Consider the following 21,353-nt stretch of genomic DNA (forward strand, 5'->3'; position numbering starts at 1 on the left):
GGAAGGCCCAGTGATTGCCCCTTGTCAGCCGGTTTAATGTCAATAGTAAATTGGAAGGCTTGTTAACCTAGTTGGGACATGATTACGGGCAATAGTAAGCAGTCATGTAAAAAATAATATCTATTAGGCTTATTTAATCAAGGGGCCCGTTTACAGATGAATTAGAATGTAGGAGCCAATTATTCTGAGCGCTTGCTCTGCCCTGCCTGTCAGCGCTCTCTGATGCAGCTGCTTAAAATGCAGTGGACGGGCTCCATCATATCACTGGCCCAGGGAGAGCGGGGCCGGGGACGGCGGGCGACAGGCGCGCGCCGCATTGATCAAACGGGCCCCAGCCCAGCCTGGGCCCGGCCCCGCTCCTCTCTGCGAGCCATCGCCGCGGGAGCCCGGAGGGAGCCCGGCGGGAGCCCGGCGGGAGCGCGCTCATTAGCGCCTTTGTGCTCCGCCGCCCCAGAGAGGAGGGCTTCTGACTGAGCCGAGACGCACCAACACAGTCAGCCAGACAGTCAGGCAGTCAGGCAGCTAGCCAGCCAGTCAGGCAGCCAGTCTGACGATCAGTCAGTCAGTCAGACAGTCAGTCAGTCAGTCAGGCAGTCAGTCAGTCAGACAGCCAGCCAGTCAGGCAGTCAGACGATCAGCCAGTCAGGCAGTCAGACGATCAGTCAGTCAGTCAGACAGTTAGACAGTCAGTCAGTCAGACAGTTAGACAATCATCAGTCAGACAGTTAGACAATCAGTCAGTCAGGCAGTCAGACGACCAGTCAGTCAGTCAGTCAGACAGCCAGCCAGCCAGCCAGGCAGTCAGACGATCAGTCAGTCAGTCAGACAGTTAGACAATCAGTCAGTCAGGCAGTCAGACGATCAGTCAGTCAGTCAGACAGTTAGACAGACAGTAAGCCAGTCAGTCAGACAGTCTGACAGTCAGTCATGTGATCTGGAGAAACCAATGTACTTATGAATTCTGACTGACTTGCGCAGACACCCTTTGATTCTCAGACATCGCAGACGTGTGGGCATCGCAGACAGACGCCATTTTACTCAAAGATCTGCAGGCTCCGACTGACACACAGAGTTAAAGTCAGAGATGCTGGCTTAGAGCCACTGGGGCACTGATAAACTCATGGACACAGGATTACATTCCAGAGATGCTGGCACTGACTGACCCACTAACTGAGATCCTTTCTTACCCAACGATCGAAGCGCACCAGGGCAAGCTTGACCGACGAAGCCTGGCCCATTTATCTATCCATCAGCGCTTCCTGCCCCCTGACCAGCCTCCCAGATTAATGCCAGTCGGGCGCGCCATCGACCAGCCACATGCCCGCTTTGACACCGAGGTAACTGCAGATAAACATCCAAACAGCCGCAGAGACCGTGGGGCAAATGCCCACAGAGAACATGTGCTAACACTAAACGAATGAGAGAGCTGCAAAAACAAGCAAATGTGCACTGACAGCACACACACACACACACACACACACACAGATACACACACACACACACACACACACACACACACACAGATACACACACACACAGGACACACACACACACACACACACACACACACACACACACACAGATACACACACACACACACACACACACACACACACACACACACACACACACACACACACACACACACACACACACACACACACACACACACACACACACACACACACACACACACACACAGATACACACACACACACGACACGACTGCAACATGTACCTAATTAATGACCCTCTGGTTGCAGCTCTGCGGGCCACGCCAGTGCTAATTAATTCAATTAGCGAGCGGAGGACAAGGACAGGAAAGAGCCCAAGTTTGATTGGCCTGTAATTAAGTGCGATGGAAATGATATGTGGAACTGGGGTTTGGACGTCGGCACGGTGACGGGACAGGTGAGAACGAGCTCTTCATACGCGCTGAAGCCAGACCAGCCCGGAGCTCTGGAACACTCCGGAACACTCCGGAACACGTGCTACAGGGCCAGGGAGCCAATGTAATACATACAGCCGCTAACACAGTACCGCTGCTATGAATGCTACTACAATCACTATCACTGCTACAACCGCCACTAATGCCACTACCACCACCATCACAGTTAATTACACAGTACTACTACCATCAATAAAACAGAAACTACAACCTTAAATTCTGCTCAACATAGCGGTGGTGTTAATAGATACAAATAATAATAACAATAGCTATTCTTATTAGTACTGCTCCTAGGACCACTGCTGCTGATCCTGGATTACTGAAGGATCTCTAAACACAAGAACTGAATTTCAGGAAATGGCTGGCGGCATGGAAACCACATCATTGTGACCCGTTGACGGCGCTGGTGATGAGGAGACCCCTTCACCCCTTCACCCCCCCCCCCACCCCTGGAAAACACACAGCCACCATGGGAACAATGCCCAGGAGCAGAGAGGAGGCCCAGCGCTCCTGGTGTAATTACAGTGCCAAACCGGGCCTGCTCCCCGCCACCCCCACCGGTCCCCGGGGCCCAATCCGGGGGCCGCTTTGGGGAGCAACACCTGCACCCCACACCAGATTAAAAGCCAGATCTAATCTGTCCCTGCTGCCCTTTCCTTAAAAAAAAAAAAGAGAAAAAAAAAGACTAATCTCTTGCCATGAAGACGGTCTTTTCTCCCCCCCCCTCTCCCCCTCTCCCCCCCCCCCCTCGCGCGCAGACCCCAGTCCTGAATTATTGCTGCCCGCGCATCCGTCATGAGCCCTCCTGCTCACCGCGCCCGCGCGCGTTGGCCTGGGCCGCTACGCCGCGGCGGGGGCCTCATATTTCAGCTGTCTAATTAAGGTGAGGCCTTGCAGCAGCATCCAGACCAGGCCTCAGAGAGCCGTACCCCCCCCCCCCCCCCCGACAGAGACGCACGAGCGTGAGCTCCTCCATCTTCCAACGCGCACTCTCTCTCTCTCCTGTCTCTGTCACCCTCTCTCTCCCCCGCTCCCGCAGCCTTCCCAGGATTCCCGGCTTGCCCGGGCCGGAAACGAGAGGTAGAGCCCCCACCGCCCATCCCGACCCCCCACCCCCACCCCAAAAGGGGACAAATTACAAGAAATTTTGGAACGGGAGGGGCTTTATGTCTTCGTGTGAGTCCCAGCAAAGCTCCACCCCCTTTTTCCCTCCAGCCAATGGAGCTCAGGGAGGGATCTGGTGGCATCACTACAGAATGGAAGCCATTCCAATTTACCCACAGTGGTATAGGAGACGGAATATTGAAATGTATAGAATTCTCAACTGTGCAGAGGAAATTCATTTTGAACTCAAACCTATATTAGCAAGAATAGGAAATGTTGAAAAAATGTCAACTTAAAAAAAAAAAAAAAAAAACAGTCCACGTACAGTAAGGTTTTAATTCCTGTAGCGGTAATCAGTGTGAATTCCACTAATAAGGTCTTTAAAAGTAATTACACAAATGTGCTCATGAGTATAACACATAAAGGGACAAGCCACAAATAGCTGTGCCAACTGACAAACCCTGTCACTACTTACTGAACCCTCGGCATGTGTATCATAGGCGACATTAACATGAAAAATGAGGCGACCCGTGGCCAGGAGTGCTCATGAAGGCTTATGTCACGCTTATTAAAGCGATATGTAGTCATAAGAGGCTTGGCACTGAACCCTTGGAGGAAAGCCAGCAGTTCTGCCCTCAAAGGACCTGCAGACGACGAGGGAACGTCAGGCGGTGACTCAGCACCTCCTTCTGACAGCGAAAAATTAGCGACACTGTGCTGTGAAGAAACGGTTTCGGACCCCAGCGTCTACACCTTTCTGACGCACCGTCTACACCTTTCTGACACACCGTCTACACCTTTCTGACGCACCGTCTACACCTTTCTGACACACCGTCTACACCTTCCTGACGCACCGTCTACACCTTTCTGACGCACCGTCTACACCTTTCTGACGCTCAGCTAATTAAGAGCAGAGGGTCCACCTTTCATCTGTGGAGGTAAACAGGCCAGACACTCTTAAAAAGCTCTATGAAACCAGAGCACAAGATGGGGGAAATACAGAGAAATAAGGGAGATTCTGGGGGAGAAGCACAGTGGTCTGATGAGTGTGTTTGTGTGTGTGTGTGTGTGTGTGTGTGTGTGTGTGTGTGTGATGTGTGTGTGTGTGTGTGTGTGTGTTGTGTGTGTGTGTGCGCGCTCCACAGTAACTCACCAGCAGGCTCTATTAGCAGGCGTGTCACTCCCGCACAGTCAGGCCTGTTAATCTGGGCTGTCAAAGAGGCGGGGCTCCCGGACACCGGCGTCCGCCGCGCATCCCATAATTAAAGCAAACACGCTGCCACGGGAAGGCTGGGGCATCGTCGGGGCGACGGCCCGCCAGGAGCACGTGGGGCTCGACTGCACATCCATGAGAGCAGGTCAGCGCAGCTCGTGCCCAGACGCGACGCGCCCCCCCCCCCCCCAAACCCCCCCGCACCCCCCGCACCCCCAGGCCCGCGGCGATGGGCTTTTAATTGCGTCCTCATGTGCTTCACCCCCGGGTTTCCAGGAGAGAGCTTTTCCACACCACAGGCCGCAAAAGGTTAATGCGGCCATTTTACGCCACATTCAGCGATTGTCCCGGCCGTTCCCCTGTGTGCATTAACAAGCCAATGTCTGAAACCGCCATTATGTGCCCAACTGGGAGAACTCTATCTGTAGTCGGGAGGTCGTAGGATTCAATCCCAAGTGGAGTCCTGCCTTGAGTAAGACACTGCCTACTGAGCATAAAATAGACAGCAGCAAAGAGGGCCCTGTAATTATTAGTAATGAACAATGCGCTGTATTTCTAATTTCTACAGTGCTTTTCATCACAGGATCTCAAAGCTCTCAATAGGGGAATCTCATTTTCAAAGCCATACACACACACAACCAAACACACACACACACACACACACACACACACACACACACACACACACACACACACACACACACACAGAAAGATAGCTGAATGGATTAGCCTACATGCATATTAAAATCCCTCTTCCAAACACAAAACACTTCGCTCCACAGTTGCACCTCCACTAGCCGACAACAGTGTGATAGCACTCTAGGAGCGAACGGCTCAGCGAAAGACACAGCCGTACTGGGAAAACACCCTACATGTGGAACAACAGGCACAGCAGGAGATCTGACAAAAGAGGACAACACACACGCACACATATGCACACACATCCATGCACACATGCACCCAAAAACACACACGCACACATGCACCCATACAAACACACACATATGCACACATGTACAGAAACACACATGCACACAAACACAAGCGCACACACACACACAAAAAGAAAGTGAATCTTGTATTTTTCCTCTTGAGTGGAGATTCACATCGCAGACTTTACTGAAAGTCAATTCCTCCCTTTCCTTCGATGGGAACCCAAAACAGGGAAGAGGAGGGAAAAACTGGGGGATTTCGACACTGACGGCCGCACTCCTCCAGCGTCCCCGTACCCCCCCTCTCCCCCCTCACCCCCCTTCTCTGAACACCACCCACCCCCCCAAACAGGACTTAATTGAAAGGCGAGAGTGGCCCAGACCTTGACAGGCGGGAGGTCAGTATAATTGCTGCTGGCCATATTTAACATTAAGATAATCAGGCCATTAATTACCCTTTGGATCATTAAACCAGCCACTTGCAAAATGAAATTTCTGCCTCTATTACTCACTGGAGAGACCGCGAGGGTGGGTTTTTAATTTATCTGCCGCCGGTATAGGACACAATACCTGGCACATTCTTCAGGCTCTCGCCATTCAGGCATTTAGCCAGCACACAGCCCTTCAGAAAAACCCTAATAGCGACAAAAACGCAAATAAAATAAGATATAAAGCAAAGGAAACATTAAACTCGGGCCCAAAACAAATCCTAAACGGAAAACCTTCGGTCAGAAATCGTATGTGAATGCGTACGCAACACATGCGTCGGTAACAATGCGGTCGAACGTGTGACATCTACAGAATTTCCAATATTCCAATATCCCCCTGGGGGTGTGAAACTCACAGCTACCATAAAAAATCACAAATAATCAAACAAGGCTGGAGAAAAATCTCCCACTCACTGTATTTCTCCCTGTGTATCGTTAATTGAGTAAAATGAACACAGACAGGATAAGGTTTGGCTTTCTGTACAAAGTCTTAAATTACATAAACAGATATCATTTACATTTACGCCATGTCTGCCAAGCAGATGGGGTTATTCTTTGCAACTGGCAAAACTGGTTGGGTTTTTTTTGGGAGATGAATGTTTTAATGTTTAAAATCTTAATTGCTGATATTAATATGCTGAGAAGTTTTACGATGCCATTTTGAAGTCGTTGACGACAGGCCTTGTACTTAATCTTGAAGTGCCCTGAGCTCATTTGCATCTCCTACAGTAAATACGTTCTGGTTCCTCTTCCTTTTATTGAACTCAGGGTTTCCCAAACCATTAAAAAACAGTGGTGTCCTGTTGCTCCAGAAATCAGAAGGGGTGCAAATATGCACCTGACCCTCGTCTAAAACTATAGCGTGTATAGTGTGAAATATTCTGAAGAAAGCAGGAGTACACTCACAAAGAAAGTGATTTTCTAGTTTTGATTAATATTTTACCTCACTGATAATTTATGGAAAAACAATAATAACTTAAATACAGCCATTGGTTAACGTCCCCAATACTAAATCAGGGTCATCACCAATCAATTCCCATCTTGGATACACTGCTAGCTAGCTACAAAGTAACATCAGCCAAACTAGCTAAATTAAGCCAACTATCATTAGCTAGAAAGCTAGCTAGCTAATCTAATGCCCATTCCAGATTTGATCTTGGATATAATTAGCAACCTGACAAGGATAATTGAGAATGCTTTTGGTGATTAACTGTTTGCCTTTATTAAATATAAAGAAAGTAGATGCATAATCAACTTATTATTTACAATTTGAGTTTATTAATGTTAGACCTATAGAGATTGAGCTCGGTAGGCTTTGACTGTCAGAAATGTGAAGGCTAAGTCAAAAGTCAGATATGCATGAAATGAGCTCTCCTAAACTTAAAATCTGGCCTCCAGACCCCCCCCCCCCCCCACCATTAGAGGCACCACTGCAGAAGAAATGAAAGGGAAACACTTATTCATCTTTAAACAAAATTTTAGAAATTGCATTTTTGGCATACTGCTAATCTACAACTGAATTACCAACATTTAGCCTGTGGATGCCTGGCGTATCACTGGGAAGAGCTAAATTAGTGATAACCATGGGAACTCCTACACCTACTCTTAATCTGCCCCTTGCAGACTAAGCCAACTGAGTCTGGCCACTGTGGCCACAAAGCCCAGCCTGACTACAGGCCTCAGCCTGCGCTAGCGGTTAGCGGTGAGCGCATTTAACCACCGAGCCACTCAGGAACCCCATACAAAGGCACAAAAAGCACAACTAACATTCTACCTTTTATACAATTAAAAATAATAACAAATTAGACACATTAAAACTGCTTACATTGAGGCACGCAAGAGTGCTCATGGCTTAGCAAACAGCCTCGATTACAGCTTAATCTGCAGAATTTCCTCCTGTTTTTAAAGCAAGCTCGTAGAGTTAGCGCTAGCAAAAATTACACATGGATTGGAGCTGGTGGGAGATTGTGAGGAAACTGAATGAACAGAGGTGTAAGTGCTATTGATAGTAATTAGTGAAATCAGTGAAAAGCACTGACAGGAGTCTCAGGTTAATTGAGATAATATTGACCCCTCTCTAATCGCTCCTCTCTTGCTAAAGGAGCTACATGACTCCAAATATATATAAATTAATAGGTACACGGGGAACTATAAATGCATTAGTGAATTGACAAGAGGGTTCAGGGGGAAAAAATGGCAGATCTATACGGAAAGATTTTTGTTGTGGTGGGAGTAATTAAAAGGTGCTTTCGGTGACTAATGATACAAGTGTGAAATGGGTAGTCGATATTCATGTGAGCACCAGTCAGGTCTAATTTGTTATGATGGCTGGTGGGGCTGGGACAAAAAGGGCCGATAATTACTGTGGGGAGACGGCAGATATCAGGGCTCAAGCTGCGGCATTGAGGACTACTGACCCCCGGTTATCCACTGACCGCTCACAAAGACAACCATCCCCAATCACTACTGACGACTGCCTCCACCGCCACCTGATAAAGACTACCATCCCCCATCACTACTGACGTCTGCCTCCAACACCACCTGATAAAGACCACCATCCCCCATCACTACTGACGTCTGCCTCCAACACCACCTGATAAAGACCACCATCCCCCATCACTACTGACGTCTGCCTCCACCTGATAAAGACTACCATCCCCCATCACTACTGACGTCTGCCTCCAACACCACCTGATAAAGACCACCATCCCCCATCACTACTGACGTCTGCCTCCAACACCACCTGATAAAGACCACCATCCCCCATCACTACTGACGTCTGCCTCCAACAACACCTGATAAAGACCACCATCCCCCATCACTACTGACGTCTGCCTCCACCTGATAAAGACTACCATCCCCCATCACTACTGACGTCTGCCTCCAACACCACCTGATAAAGACCACCATCCCCCATCACTACTGACGACTGCCTCCACCGCCACCTGAAAAGGACTACCATCCCCAATCACTACTGATGACCAGTTTGACCATCCCCTTGTAAAGACTACCATTGGCAGGCACTACTGATGACTGCCTCCACCGCCAGCTGATAAAGACTACCATCCGCGGTCACTACTGATGACCAGTTTGACCATCCCCTTGTAAAGACACACAGCACACACGAAAGGCAGCTTTGGCGCCCCCTACCTGCTGCTGTCAGGCGCTGGCTTGATGCGGCCTTGGGCGTTGGCCTCCCACACGCTGTTGGCCAGCTCGTTGCCGATGGAGGACATGACCTTGATGAGCTCCAGGGGCCACTCGTCCAGGTCCAGCGAGCGCACGCGCGACAGGTGCGTCCCCAGGTTCCGGTGGATCCCCGAGCACTCGATGCAGATCAGGGCGCCCAGGTTCAGGCTGGCCCAATCAGGATCTGAGGAGGAAAGAACCAGCCAATCACGTCGACATCATCCAAAAAATAATAGACTATATGGAAATTTTGAACTATTCTTGTCGTTTATAAGTGAAAGACAGAGAGAGAGAGAAAGAGGGAGAGAGTGAAAGAGAAAGAGAGAGAGAGAGAGAGAGGCAGGGACGCTTGCTGAGCTGCACTCACTCTGGGCCTCGCAGTCGACGCAGTGGGAGTTCCCTCTCAGGTTCCTGATGGACTGGAGAGCGATGGCCTCCGTCTGGCTGGGGAGCCGTGACTGCAAAGGGCACAAACGCAGCGATCGGGTCACGCCCGGTCTGAGACCCCGCCCCTCTCTAATGATCTCCCAGTCCTCAGTGCTCAGCCAGTGCGCTGGAGACACCCCCCAAATCAGAGTTCAAATAAATAAATAAATAAACTGCATTAAAATGGTACTTCTGCTAGGTTTTGATCTTATGGAACTGTATTGAGGTCTCCCTTGGTTTCCTGTTTCACTGGGGTATAAAAATGAGGTGACACACAAGTAAAATGCATGTGTTACCCACCACCATGGGGTAGGAACTCTCAGAAGAACCAAAACAAAGGGTTCTGACCTTCACAGATCATATTACAGTCACAAAGAACAACAACAAACTAAAGATACACTTTCCACTGTAAGGTCAGTTCCACTGAACCAGATCCACTGATCCTTATATCATCTAGCTTGCCTGAAACAGGGGAGATGACGAGATAATCCACATCACTTAAAGATCAGTGAAGCGGAGATCAGTGTCACCAGGTGAGATAACGCACGACTAGTCACAACAAAAAGTGACGCATGCTGTGAATTCTAAGATTGCTCCTCTGACAGTACACATACAACATCCTTTCACAGACCTGTCCCTGGTGCCATGCAACCCACAGTGGTTTAAATGGGACTGCAGCACACGCACCAGGGCCGTGTTAATAATCAGCACAAGGGCTCAAACTGCGCTTCTTTTCACAGCAGGCGTCAGAGACCGCCCAATACCGTGGCACATCGGGTCCACCAGACGGCCACGATGACGCCAGCCAGCGCTGTACCGTCAGAAAAATATGCTTCGAAACAACCCCCCCCCCCACCACCCCCCCAAAAAAAGAAGAAAAACTAAATGGAAAAAAAAGAAGGAAAACGACAAAAAAACAAGGTCCACAGTAAATCAGAAAGGTATTTAAAAGCACAATGCCTCCCGCCCTGGGGCATAAACACACATCCAGCACAGCGGCTGGGGCTGGGGAACAGACGGGGTCTGGGGGGGTGGGGGGGGGGGATGCACTCAGGGTATATTTGAGTTACAATAATTGCCATTTGTAATTATAATGGAGGGTTGGAATAGTAAGAGGGGGGGGTGGGTGGAGAGGGGTGCCCTCAGACTCCCGTACGGTTTGAAGAATTTGAGCAGGAGGAAAGGAGAAGTCCCTCTCCGCTGGGGCGGAAGACTGAGGAGGGCTGACGCTAGGCTGCTGACGCTAGGCTGCTGACGCTAGGTAGCCGTACTGCGCGAGCAGTGTGATGGAGCAGTCTGCACATGCAAGCCCAAAGCTCAGAGAGGTCTGTACCTTCATCCATCTGCTTATACCCCATTCAGAACCATCAACCCTATCAATGTGCTGCATGTCACACACCGTACGAGGATACACTCAGTACACTATATACTGGTATGTGCATCATATAGCAGTACATAAATGTTGCATACTGCAATGTACATTACTGATATTAATGAATGTTTTACATTTCATTGTAATTTATGCTGCATATTCATATCAGTTCTTTTCATTGTGATGTATGTTTTGCATATAAAGATATGTATAGCATATTGCACGCATTGGAATATGCAATATATATCAACACAGAACACATGTCTTTATATACAAAACACGTATTGTACATATAAAAGAATTATATATTACAGTGTGCGTGTGGTATTTGATAGATGTAGCCCATGTATTTCACTGCGTATTGTATATAGTTGAATGTGGTGAATCGTGATCCGTTTTGCATGAATAATGCCTACTGTACACTGCAGAGAGCGCTTTACATACAGCGGTATGTTTTATATTGCATGCGTTTGTGCTTGTGTTTACACACACAAATATATATATAAATATACGTTGTAAACTATTGTCAGTATAGATGTATGCTCTACAGTGTTTTTATATTAACACAGTCACACCGGTGGCCTTACCTTGTTCTTGCTGCTCTCGCAGGACTGTAAGCTGGCCAGGATCTGGCTCTCGATGGCCTGCACCCAGGCGTCCCGCTCTTCATACGACGTCGCCTCAAAGTGCCACGTCTGGCCCGTCAGGGACACGATGATGAACTCAAAGTTCTCCTCTTGCTCTGGAAGGGAGGGGGCGAAGGATGAGTGACTCACAGTGGGCCGCCAGGTCAGCCCAAAAAACCCCCCAACAACTCGATCAAACACACACAGCGACTGCAAGTTCCTGAGACCACCAAGCAACACCGAGCGGGAGGTCTCAGGTTTGAATACCGGCAGAAAGACCTTTGCTAGCAGTATGAAGTGAAAATAAGAGAAATGTCAGCCATCAAATCCATACAGGCTATGGTGCCAAAGACAACCCAGGTCAGTAAGCTAAACGCACAGTGCGTGCTGCCGCAGTCAAGGGCCTCTCTTCTCCAGCAGACCCAATGATCCGTCCCTCAGCCTCTGGCTTCCTGTGACATCACATCCTGTAGAAACCCAGGCTACACAGAGACCGGTCTACTGCAGGACACACATGGCAGAGCCCCTCCTGGCTGGCCCTAAGCAGGACGTCCTGATAATTACGGGCCGAATCACCCTGCGGCCCCCCCACACAGAGGGGCCACTGGGGGACTGACAGCAGCCGCCGAAAAGGTCAGTCAGTACAATCGGGGCTGCCCTCCAAGGTGACATATGGATCCAACTTCAAAATGGGTTAATGGGCTAATCAGGAGACAATTAAGCGAAGCATTAGGCCAGCTTCCCCAAAACACAGTCAAAAGCAGGACTCGGGGCACTAGGAAGGGAGGGAGGGGGGTGCACATTTGGAAACTGTTAACAACAAAAGAGAAAACGGGGGGGGGATGGGGGTGGGGGGTGGGACAGCCGGGAGCACACAGATGGCTCTGGACATGGTTGTACTGATGAGGCATTGTGTTTGGGATGGGGGTTCAGGCTTTAGGGGTACGGGTGGGTTCAAAGGGTCCCCAAAAACACGATCGTCGGGGGGAACCACATCCGACACCCGCCCAGCTCCGTGTACAATTCCACCAAACAGGGAGAGACATCGTCGCGGAAACGCCCTCCCATCGACGAGATAGCGGCCAGGCCCCCAACGTACCGCCCCTCCTCCCCTGATCAGGCTGGCGGGGCGCTGGAAAGGCTTCCTTTTTTTGGGTGCGTCCCTGTGACTTCACCAGCATTCAAAACCTCAACCCTGCAGCAAGCACTTTGACCTCAAACCCCCGCCTCAGTGACACCCTAACTGTCTCAGACGCCCCCGTCCCAGTGATGCCCACGGGTGCAGTCCCCCATAGAGCCCCGTCCCAGGACAGAGCACCGAAATTCCACCGCAGGACGGTAAGTGCACTGATGCTTTCACCCTGAACGGGCTGAGCTGAGCCCCCCCCCCCCCCCCCAAACACACACACACACACACACACACACACACAAAGGTAGTGTGTAGTCTCCATGGATGCAAGTGCAACTGGTGAACTTCACCCAAACCAAATATCACACCATTGGTCTCCATTAAGTTTCTGATCTTTACCCAAAAAATCACGAAAACAGGACATTCACAAAGATGACAAACCCTACATTATAATAAGAGTTTGGGAGCATTAAGGAAAACAGACGTAGTTTAATGCAGGTTAAGACTGCACTAGCACATCCCGTTTCAGACACGCAGACAGCACGCACCATTTCACACGCACGCCACATCACGCATGCCGTATGTCACGCGCACAACACCGCCTCAAGTACACGGCATTTCAGACTCGACGTTTCAAGTACACGGTGTCTCATTTACATGCTGCACACACTTAACAATAATCCCATTTAATACACACCCTTATAAGACACACAAATCAATACTGCCAATCTACCTCAAACATAAACCTCAGAAAATACAATTTGTTTTATAAGGAGACATTTGGATTGGCGTCTGTAATCACTAGGTTGTTGATTTTTTTATTGTATAGGCTTAACATAAGTCATAATTGATAGCAAAAAACAAAGAACTCATTGGATGCCTTCTTTACCTGAGATTGTACGCTCACATTTTACATGAAATGGATTTTGTATTCGCCTGCGCTAAATAATGCCAGTGAAAGACGTTTGAATAAATGCGATAAGACGGTGATAGTGCAGGTCAATCATGCGTGGCCTGTCAGAAAGCACACTGTCATAATCGCTCCGCCTCTCCTTCTCTCCGTTTAGCACTCATGTAAAACCGCACCTAAAGGCTGTTACTTCCACAAGCTAAGCCAGTTAAGCATCTCCTCTCTTTTGCAAACACCAGGTGGAAACAAAGCCCATAACCGAACACCTAGAGGAGGTGAAATCAATTGCGAGAATCTAGAAGCCTTCCTAAGAAAAATAATGCTTCAAACATAACCTGATAACACAGAGAGATCGCATTCAATGTCACAGTGCAGCCTAATTACACAATTACATGCAGTTCGCACTTTTAAGAATATTCCAGGCCCTATTTCCAAGCACAATTTAACACATGCATTTTGTTATATGGGAAAACAGAGAATTTTGCCACACACACATCCTACAAAAGTGAAGAACTAAAATTATATTAAAGCTTTAAAAACTTCATTCCAAATAGTATGCAGGAGCTCCATATTATTCATGATAACAGGATCTTATAGATCAGTACGTTAGCTAGATGCTGAAATGTTGCTTTTATGAAAGCTGCACCAAGATTACGCATTGCATTACATTTATCAGATGGTCTTACGTATCCAGAGCAGCTGACACAAGTGCATACTTCAGGTTCTGATGCATTCTAATATTTGAGCAGTTTTCTATTTATTTGATGCTGTATTGACTGGCTGTTTATTTGAAATGATTCTTGTTGCTCCTATGACAGATATTTGATATATTCTGTTCAGACGGCCTTTTAAATCTAGATAAGATCTGATTTATCAAGCAGATAAATAAATAAATGAATGAAAAACAATTCTGATATCTGTTCAATAATGCTTTGAACAGCAGGGGGTATTCTGTGGGTTGTTCCATGATTAAAATAGCCCTGTTTTCAAAAGCATGCTCGTACAGCAAAATTTGGAGGCCATGTGCAAAGATGTAGTGTAGTTTTTTGCACTATTACGGAAATCAGAAATGCAGAAAACATACAGACATTTGGCCAGTACCAAGACATACCGCACACTATCCTTAATCCTGGTTGCCAAGCTAAAAGAGCCAGAAAAAAAAAAAAAAAAAAAAAAAAAAAAAAAAATCATTCTGAAAAAATACTAGTCTTAGCATAAGAGTATTTTATTAATAAAGTGATCCAAAGTGCCTCATCCAAAGCATCTCATCCATCAGTAACAAACTAGAATAAGTGGATCTGGGGTTTCCTGAGCTGTTAAGAGGGAACATTAAAACTAGCCCTGTAGCGAAACCGTGGATCCTTCCCTCTAATAAACAAACACCGGTGAGGAAGCGAGGGAACAGCCGACGGTACCGCACGTGTCGTTACCCAGCTCCCCCCCCACCCCCCCCAACCCCCGAATACGTTTTGGGGTCTGTGGGCTTGCGTGGGCGCTGGACCGCCCCGTCTTCAGATTGGGCCCACCCTTTCTGCGCTGACGATCCCTCTGGGGTCAGGAACAATGTTCTCATCATAATTAAATTCTCCCTCTTTTTGGGGAGAGGGTGATTGTTTGACAATTACGGAAACCAACAATCCAGAAAGCCGCGGAAGAGAGGCATAAATTAACCCCCCCCCTCCCCACCCCTGCAGTCCATTAATGAATGTAAAAATAAAAACGAAAGGGCATTAGCCTGTGCAATTGTGTGACCCCCTCCATTTGCTGCCTCCGTCCCCGAAATGTCGTGCCTATTAAAGCGCTGCCCCGCCAGACGTGACGGGCTCTGGCGGCTGAGACGCCCGCGTGGCCTCGGTCGCGGCCCCCAGGCTCGGGGCCCCCAGGCTCGCGGCCCCGTCCCGTCCCTCACAGGGCCGCGGCGGGGGTGGCGGTAACGCGCCGGCGACGCTAAAAGGCGCGGCGGCAGAGAGCGGGTTATCTGCGGCAGCGATGAGCCTACAGCCCCGCTGGCACCTCTGTGTGAGAGAAACACAAAGACCCCGGAGACACGGAGACACGAGAGCGCACACGAATGTGTTACAACACACACACGCATGCACGCGCACGCACACACGACTGCCTACAGACATAAGCCGCGTTTCCACCGCAGGAACTATACCCCGGAACTAGGAACCTTTTGAGGAACTCAGTGCGTTTCCACCGCAGGAACTAGGGTCTAAAATTAGTTCTGGGGGCTTTGTTTTACCCCCCAAAACGTTCCTGCTCGGGGGGTAGTACTTTCCGAAAGTACAGGAACCTTTTGGGTGGAGCTTGCAGCGCTGGACATTTCTGATTGGTCGAGTACTCGTAGCATTTGTGTTGTATTTATTTTCCGCCATTACCCGCCATGTTTGAAAATATGCAGCGGCAAACCAATTTATTTTCATAATAACTTCAAATCAAACTTGTATGTTAAGCGGCGCAGTAGCCTACTTTTGGTTATAGCCTGTCAACGTCTTGGAATTATAACGTGTGCTCTTCAGTTCTTTTCTTGCTTTAGTATTCGTTTTATAAAATGCTAAGCATTCGTGCTGGGACAGCATATTACGTAGGCTACCAAAACATTCAAACGGATTAATTCGGTTGCTGAATATTTTCTTCCGGATTTTCTTTGTTAGCCCGTTGTAATTGACTCGAAATGTTTGATACAGTTATGTGAGGTATGCGGTAGTTCTGCATAATTAACATTGGTGATACAGTACAAGCAAACTGGAAATCACCTTCCGCACTTTTTATCCGGGTAAAATAACAGGTTAATTCTAGTAATCTTCCCTTTAGCTTTTTCAGACTGCCGTAATTTTACTCAATTTTACTGCCATTTTTCAATTCCACGAAAAGACCAGGAAGACTATGGACTCATTTATGGTGCATGGTTCGCATCTGGAGGGCACACTTCGCTGCTCGGCTAGCAGTAGCCTAACTTCGAAGGAAAGCAAACGGTGGCTGTACCACTACTAATTTACATTTTCACGCAAGTCCGAGTTTTCGTTCTATTCTTGTCATTTTGCGATTAGCCTATATGGAATTGACGACGAGAAAGTAATAAAACAGCAAATTGTTTACAACGTGTGCATGTTTTCTGCTGTTAATGAATGTGTTTGAGAGGATATATGAAAATCAATAAATACAAAAGTAACCATATATAGTCATTGTTGGTAACCCGTTGTATATAAGTGGAATAAACCCCTCCGGGCTGTCCCGGTTATTAGAAAATAATGTAGGCTACTTCGGTGGTAGTATGGGGTTACAGAAGAAATCATATGACAGATGGACCGACGACAACGCCAGTGGGCTAATTTGCCTAATCTTCGCGGTACTTTAGACCCCGGTGGAAACGCAGACAACCATTGGCTGAAGGAACCTTTTAGTTCCTGGTAAAGTAGTTCCTGGGACTGAAAGTTCCGGGTAATTTTGGTGGAAACGCGGCTATACATACATACAGTCAGTCAGTCAGTCAGTCAGTCAGTCAGTCAGTCACTCAGTCACTCAGTCAGTCACTCACTCCCACACACACTCACTCTCTCTCACACACACACACGCACGCACACACACACACACACGTCTGCCTACAGACATACATACACACTCAGTCAGTCAGTCAGTCACTCACTCACTCTCACACACACTCACTCACTCACTCTCTCTCTCTCTCTCTCTCTCTCTCACACACACACTCACTCTCTCTCTCTCACACACACACACACACACACACACACACGCACACGCACACAAGCCCCTCGCAGCAGAAACAAGCGAGCAGTTATTCTAATCATCACAGCGATGCTCGCAGCTCCGAGCCACAGCCCCGGAATGCAGGGAGGCGTGGTAAGGCAATTTGTGAACTCTGACACAGGCAACCTTTAACGGCAAACAACACACACCATTTACAAGCAAGGTGGCACATGCAGGCGGGCGGGGGCCGCAGCCAGGACCGCCGACAGAGGGGGGCACGGCGAAACGCGGGGCCCGGGAAGACGAGGAGACGGCTGGGGGGCCAGGACGGCGGGGCGGGGGGGGGGGGCGGAGGTGGTAGGGGGGGCGAAGCCAGGAAACACAAATTAAAAGACTGTACTTAAATGTCAGAGCACACAGTATTGCTTTGTGACACAGGTCATTACTCGCGATATTATTCGCACCCTTTTGCAACGTTAATAACCTGGAAAATATTACATGGATTGCTCACACCTTAAAAAAAAAGAAATATATATTTATACTGAAAGAGTAAATAAGGGGGAAAAAACACGGGGTGTTGGTTAGCAGCAGAGTTGTGTACGTGCGCACGCGCATGTGTGTGTGTGTGTATGCGCGCGTGTGTGTACGTGCGTGCGCGTGTGTGTGTATGCTTGTGCGTGAGTGTGTGTGTGTGTGTGTGTGTGTGTGTGTGGGGGGGGGGGGCAACAGTGTTGGGGGGCTCCAGTGAATTTACCCCCCTTTCACCCTCATGCGTAATGTGAAGATGCGTAGAGGTGCGGGACAGTCTGTACTGCGGGGGGCACGGACACAGCACGGTACAGGGACACACCACAGACACCCTGGCGCAGGGATGGCATGCTCCCGGCCGGCGGTGCCAGGATCCCCGCCGGACCACGGGGGGAGGGCGGGGCCGTACGGGGGGGGGGGGGGGCGGTAGGCAGAGCTGCGGGGGTGGGGGGGGTAGACAGGGCCGCGCGGGGGGGGTAGGCAGGGCGCGGCACACGCAGAGGGCCACACACACGTTGGGCTCTGTCCACTGCCTGGAGGAGACACACCCCCGCGCTGGGCGTGTCCTCCTCAGGCCCCGTCATTACCTTCGGCGTTGGTGCTGCTGGTGTACAGGCTGCGCAGGCTACCAACACGGTTTAGTTTCCACGCTTTACGTTTGGCTGCATCCCGGCAGCAGAGGGACCAATAGAAAGAAGAAAAAAAAAACGCGGACAGGAAAGAAAAAATAGGGGGAAAAAAAACAAACATGAAAAATTAGACAAAGGAAACAAAGACAGAAAGCAGAAATCAGACATCAGAAAGCAGCGAAACACAGGAAGCATTAAGACAGGTGGGAGGAGTTAGGGGACAGAGGTGGGAGGGGCAAAGGGGCATTGGGATGGCCAAAGCAACAGATGGGAGGGGTTAGGGGGATGGAGGTGGGAGGGGCAAAGGGACAGAAGTGGGGGGGTCAAGGGAAGAGAGGTGGGAGGGGCAAGAAGATAAAGGGCAGAGAGGGGGTGCAGGGGCCAAAAGGTGGGTGTGAGGGCAAGGGGTCAATAAGAGGAGTGCAGGGAAGTGAGGGCACCATGGAATTATGGGACTTGGGGGGCGGGGGGCGGAAGGGGTTCCATTGCAGAAAATCCGAAGCAGAGATACATTAGGTCAGCAGCAGTGGGAAAAACAAAACCAGCAAAAGAAAGCAAAGGCAGAAGCCAATCAGAGAGCAGATCGAGACCCGGGAGCAGAGTCAGTGCTCATTGGGCAAAACAGACTCCAGACGGATTCTGGAACTGACATGACATGACAAGGCAGGCAGTTACACAAAATATTCATTCTCTGCAGCGAACATTTGCTTCAACGGTCTAAATGGACATGGATGCACTTCATCAGAAATCTGTCACGGAAACGCCATTATTTTACAAGCCGTGCCTGGAGGTGATCTCAGCTGCTGTCCTTAAAGAAAGGACAAAAGACAAATGCAGGTAAAAAGAGGTCAATCATAAACCCGCCCCGTTAATGCAGCTTTAAATTCACAAGAACGTGCCGAAGGTGACCACAGAGTACGGGTGACTGCGACAACAAGCATACAGAAGCCAGGCTGATCACATGGATAAGATCTGCACGTCAAGACATAAAAGCACAAATACTCCTCCTTTCATATGCGAGAGAGAGAGAGAGAGAGGGAGTCATATGACTACCAAAAAACATGACAAATAAACAATACAGAGCAGATTACAGAACGAGACTAGAAACAAAATAAGAGTCTAGTGACGGGAAACATAGGATCTAAGACATAAGGACTTTTAATGTGTTCTTTCTTCTGTGGAACAGGAGCAGGCGTCTCTGTGGGGCCCCGGCCTGCGTCTCGCCTGTGCTGCCCGCTCCCAGACCAGCGTCACAACGCTACCCTTTCTGCGCTCTCCACAACAGCGCACTGCCCTGCCCGTCTCCGCGGAAACCTCGCGGGCCCACAGCGGCCGGCCGGCTCCTGGCGCCCTCGGGCCGCAGTGAACATTTGACACGCCCAAAAACAGAGGGGAGTAAAGAGGGGCGCCCGCACCCTTCCTGCTCCCCAGCGCAAAACGCTCAGTGTCCTCAGAGCGCCTGTGGACCTTCTCCAAGATCACCAAGCAGCCTGGCATTTAAGCCTGGCTTTATGGACACTTACACAGATTCTTAGTGCGTGGTCACTTCAACATTGAGATAAATAATAGTAATAATAATAATAATGTTTTTGTGTGTGTGTGTGCGTGTGTGTGTGTGTGCGTGTGTGAGAGAGAGAGCAGACTCCACAGTCTTTGTCTTTCCCTCTTTCCTTAATGCCACACAGCGTTTTGATTAAATGACTCTGTCCCTGGTCTTCCTCCGGGTCAGGGCTGCTGGTGACCTGTCCATCACAGCTCAGCCCCGCCCCCGCTCCGCCAAAGGGCCCTATCGCATTTCAAAGATGCGAGGTTCCAAAAAAGAGCCGCGTCAAAGATAATAATTATTTAATGAGGGGTACTTAGGTGCTCTCCAGCCAAGCTGCAGTTGTTTAACTGTGATCAACAGAGCTGCACCTGGGGGGGGGCTGGGGGTGACGGGGGCACAGGCTGAGTGGGTGGTGGGGGGCAGAGGGCCGTGTCTTGCTTTGGGCCCGCCGTTAGATGAGAGAGAAGAGGGGGCGCGTTATTGATCTGCACGTGCGTAGCGGGGGGGGGGGGGGGGGGGGGGGGGGCTCATGTAGCCAGACGGCAGGAAGAAAGGAAGCGGCTCTGTAGCGTCTTTGTTTTTGTGTGTGGTGGGGGGCAGGTAGCATTTAATTACAGACCCCCCCACCCCCCCCACCCCACCCCCACACCCCACCCCGCTCCGGCTGAACAGCTGCTGAGGACCTACAGAGTGCGCATTCCTGAGGCTCAGACCCCAAGTCAAAGATACAAAGGTATGCTAAATACTACTGTGACCAGGAACACACACACACACACACAGACACACACATGCACTCACACACACACACACACACACACGTACACACACACGCATTCACACACACGCATGCATGCACGCACACGCACACGCACACACACACACACACACGCACACACACACACGGAGCTAGTAATTGATCATTATCAAAAAGAGGGACACTGAAGCTCAAGAGACTCATCTTCTTTTTTTTTTTCTTTTAATTTTTTTTTGTCTTCAGCAAAGAATTTGCCTTTGGGTAATTCTGCGCAGGAATCTAAACAACCACACACAAATATAACCTTCACAAACAGCGGAGGGTAAGGAAGGGGGTATCCGACCAAAATACTGAGCAAACCTCACCCCCATAAAAAACCCCACAAAAAAAGGAATCCTAAAAAAAAAAAACAATAAAGAAGATAAACATCCTGCTCCTCTCGGGGTTTACTCAGACAGAAGAGCTGGGGAGAAGGGCAGCTAAACACACCGGACGGAGCGGTGCGGGGTGGGGTGGGGCGGGGGGGTCAGGGGCGGGGGAGCGGTGTGCCGGCGGGGGTTCGCTGGGGGGGGGGGGGGGTTCTCAGGGGCGGGGGAGCGGTGTGCCGGCGGGGGTACGCTGGGGGGGGGGTACGCTGGCTCTACCTGGGCCGGGCCGGCCCTCATGAATAACAGGCCGGTGACAGCCTTATACTTCACCGCCCCGCGGCGCGACGCACATCGCAGGCGCAACGCACAAGTGCTTAATGGCTAAATTGGGAGACGGTTACTAATCGCTTATTGAATAATGAAAGTGACACAGCTGATAAAAGATTTCAATACTGTGGATTATTTATAATATTTCACTTA

At 49.5% G+C, this 21,353-nt stretch overlaps 1 protein-coding gene across 7 annotated transcripts in view; it reads right to left on the bottom strand.

The window, feature by feature from the left end:
• agap1 (ArfGAP with GTPase domain, ankyrin repeat and PH domain 1) overlaps positions 1 to 21,353 on the bottom strand; it is a 148,667-nt gene that overhangs the window by 13,630 nt on the left and 113,684 nt on the right. For all 7 annotated transcript variants that reach the window (XM_035394312.1, XM_035394311.1, XM_035394310.1 and 4 more), the window contains 3 exons: positions 11,260 to 11,414; positions 9,242 to 9,332; positions 8,836 to 9,058 (listed from right to left, as the gene is read on the bottom strand). In XM_035394312.1, coding sequence (XP_035250203.1) covers positions 8,836 to 9,058; positions 9,242 to 9,332; positions 11,260 to 11,414 — 469 coding nt within the window. The remainder of the gene's footprint in view (positions 1 to 8,835; positions 9,059 to 9,241; positions 9,333 to 11,259; positions 11,415 to 21,353) is intronic.

This window comes from Anguilla anguilla, chromosome 15, assembly GCF_013347855.1.
Source record: "Anguilla anguilla isolate fAngAng1 chromosome 15, fAngAng1.pri, whole genome shotgun sequence".
Lineage (NCBI taxonomy): Eukaryota > Metazoa > Chordata > Actinopteri > Anguilliformes > Anguillidae > Anguilla > Anguilla anguilla.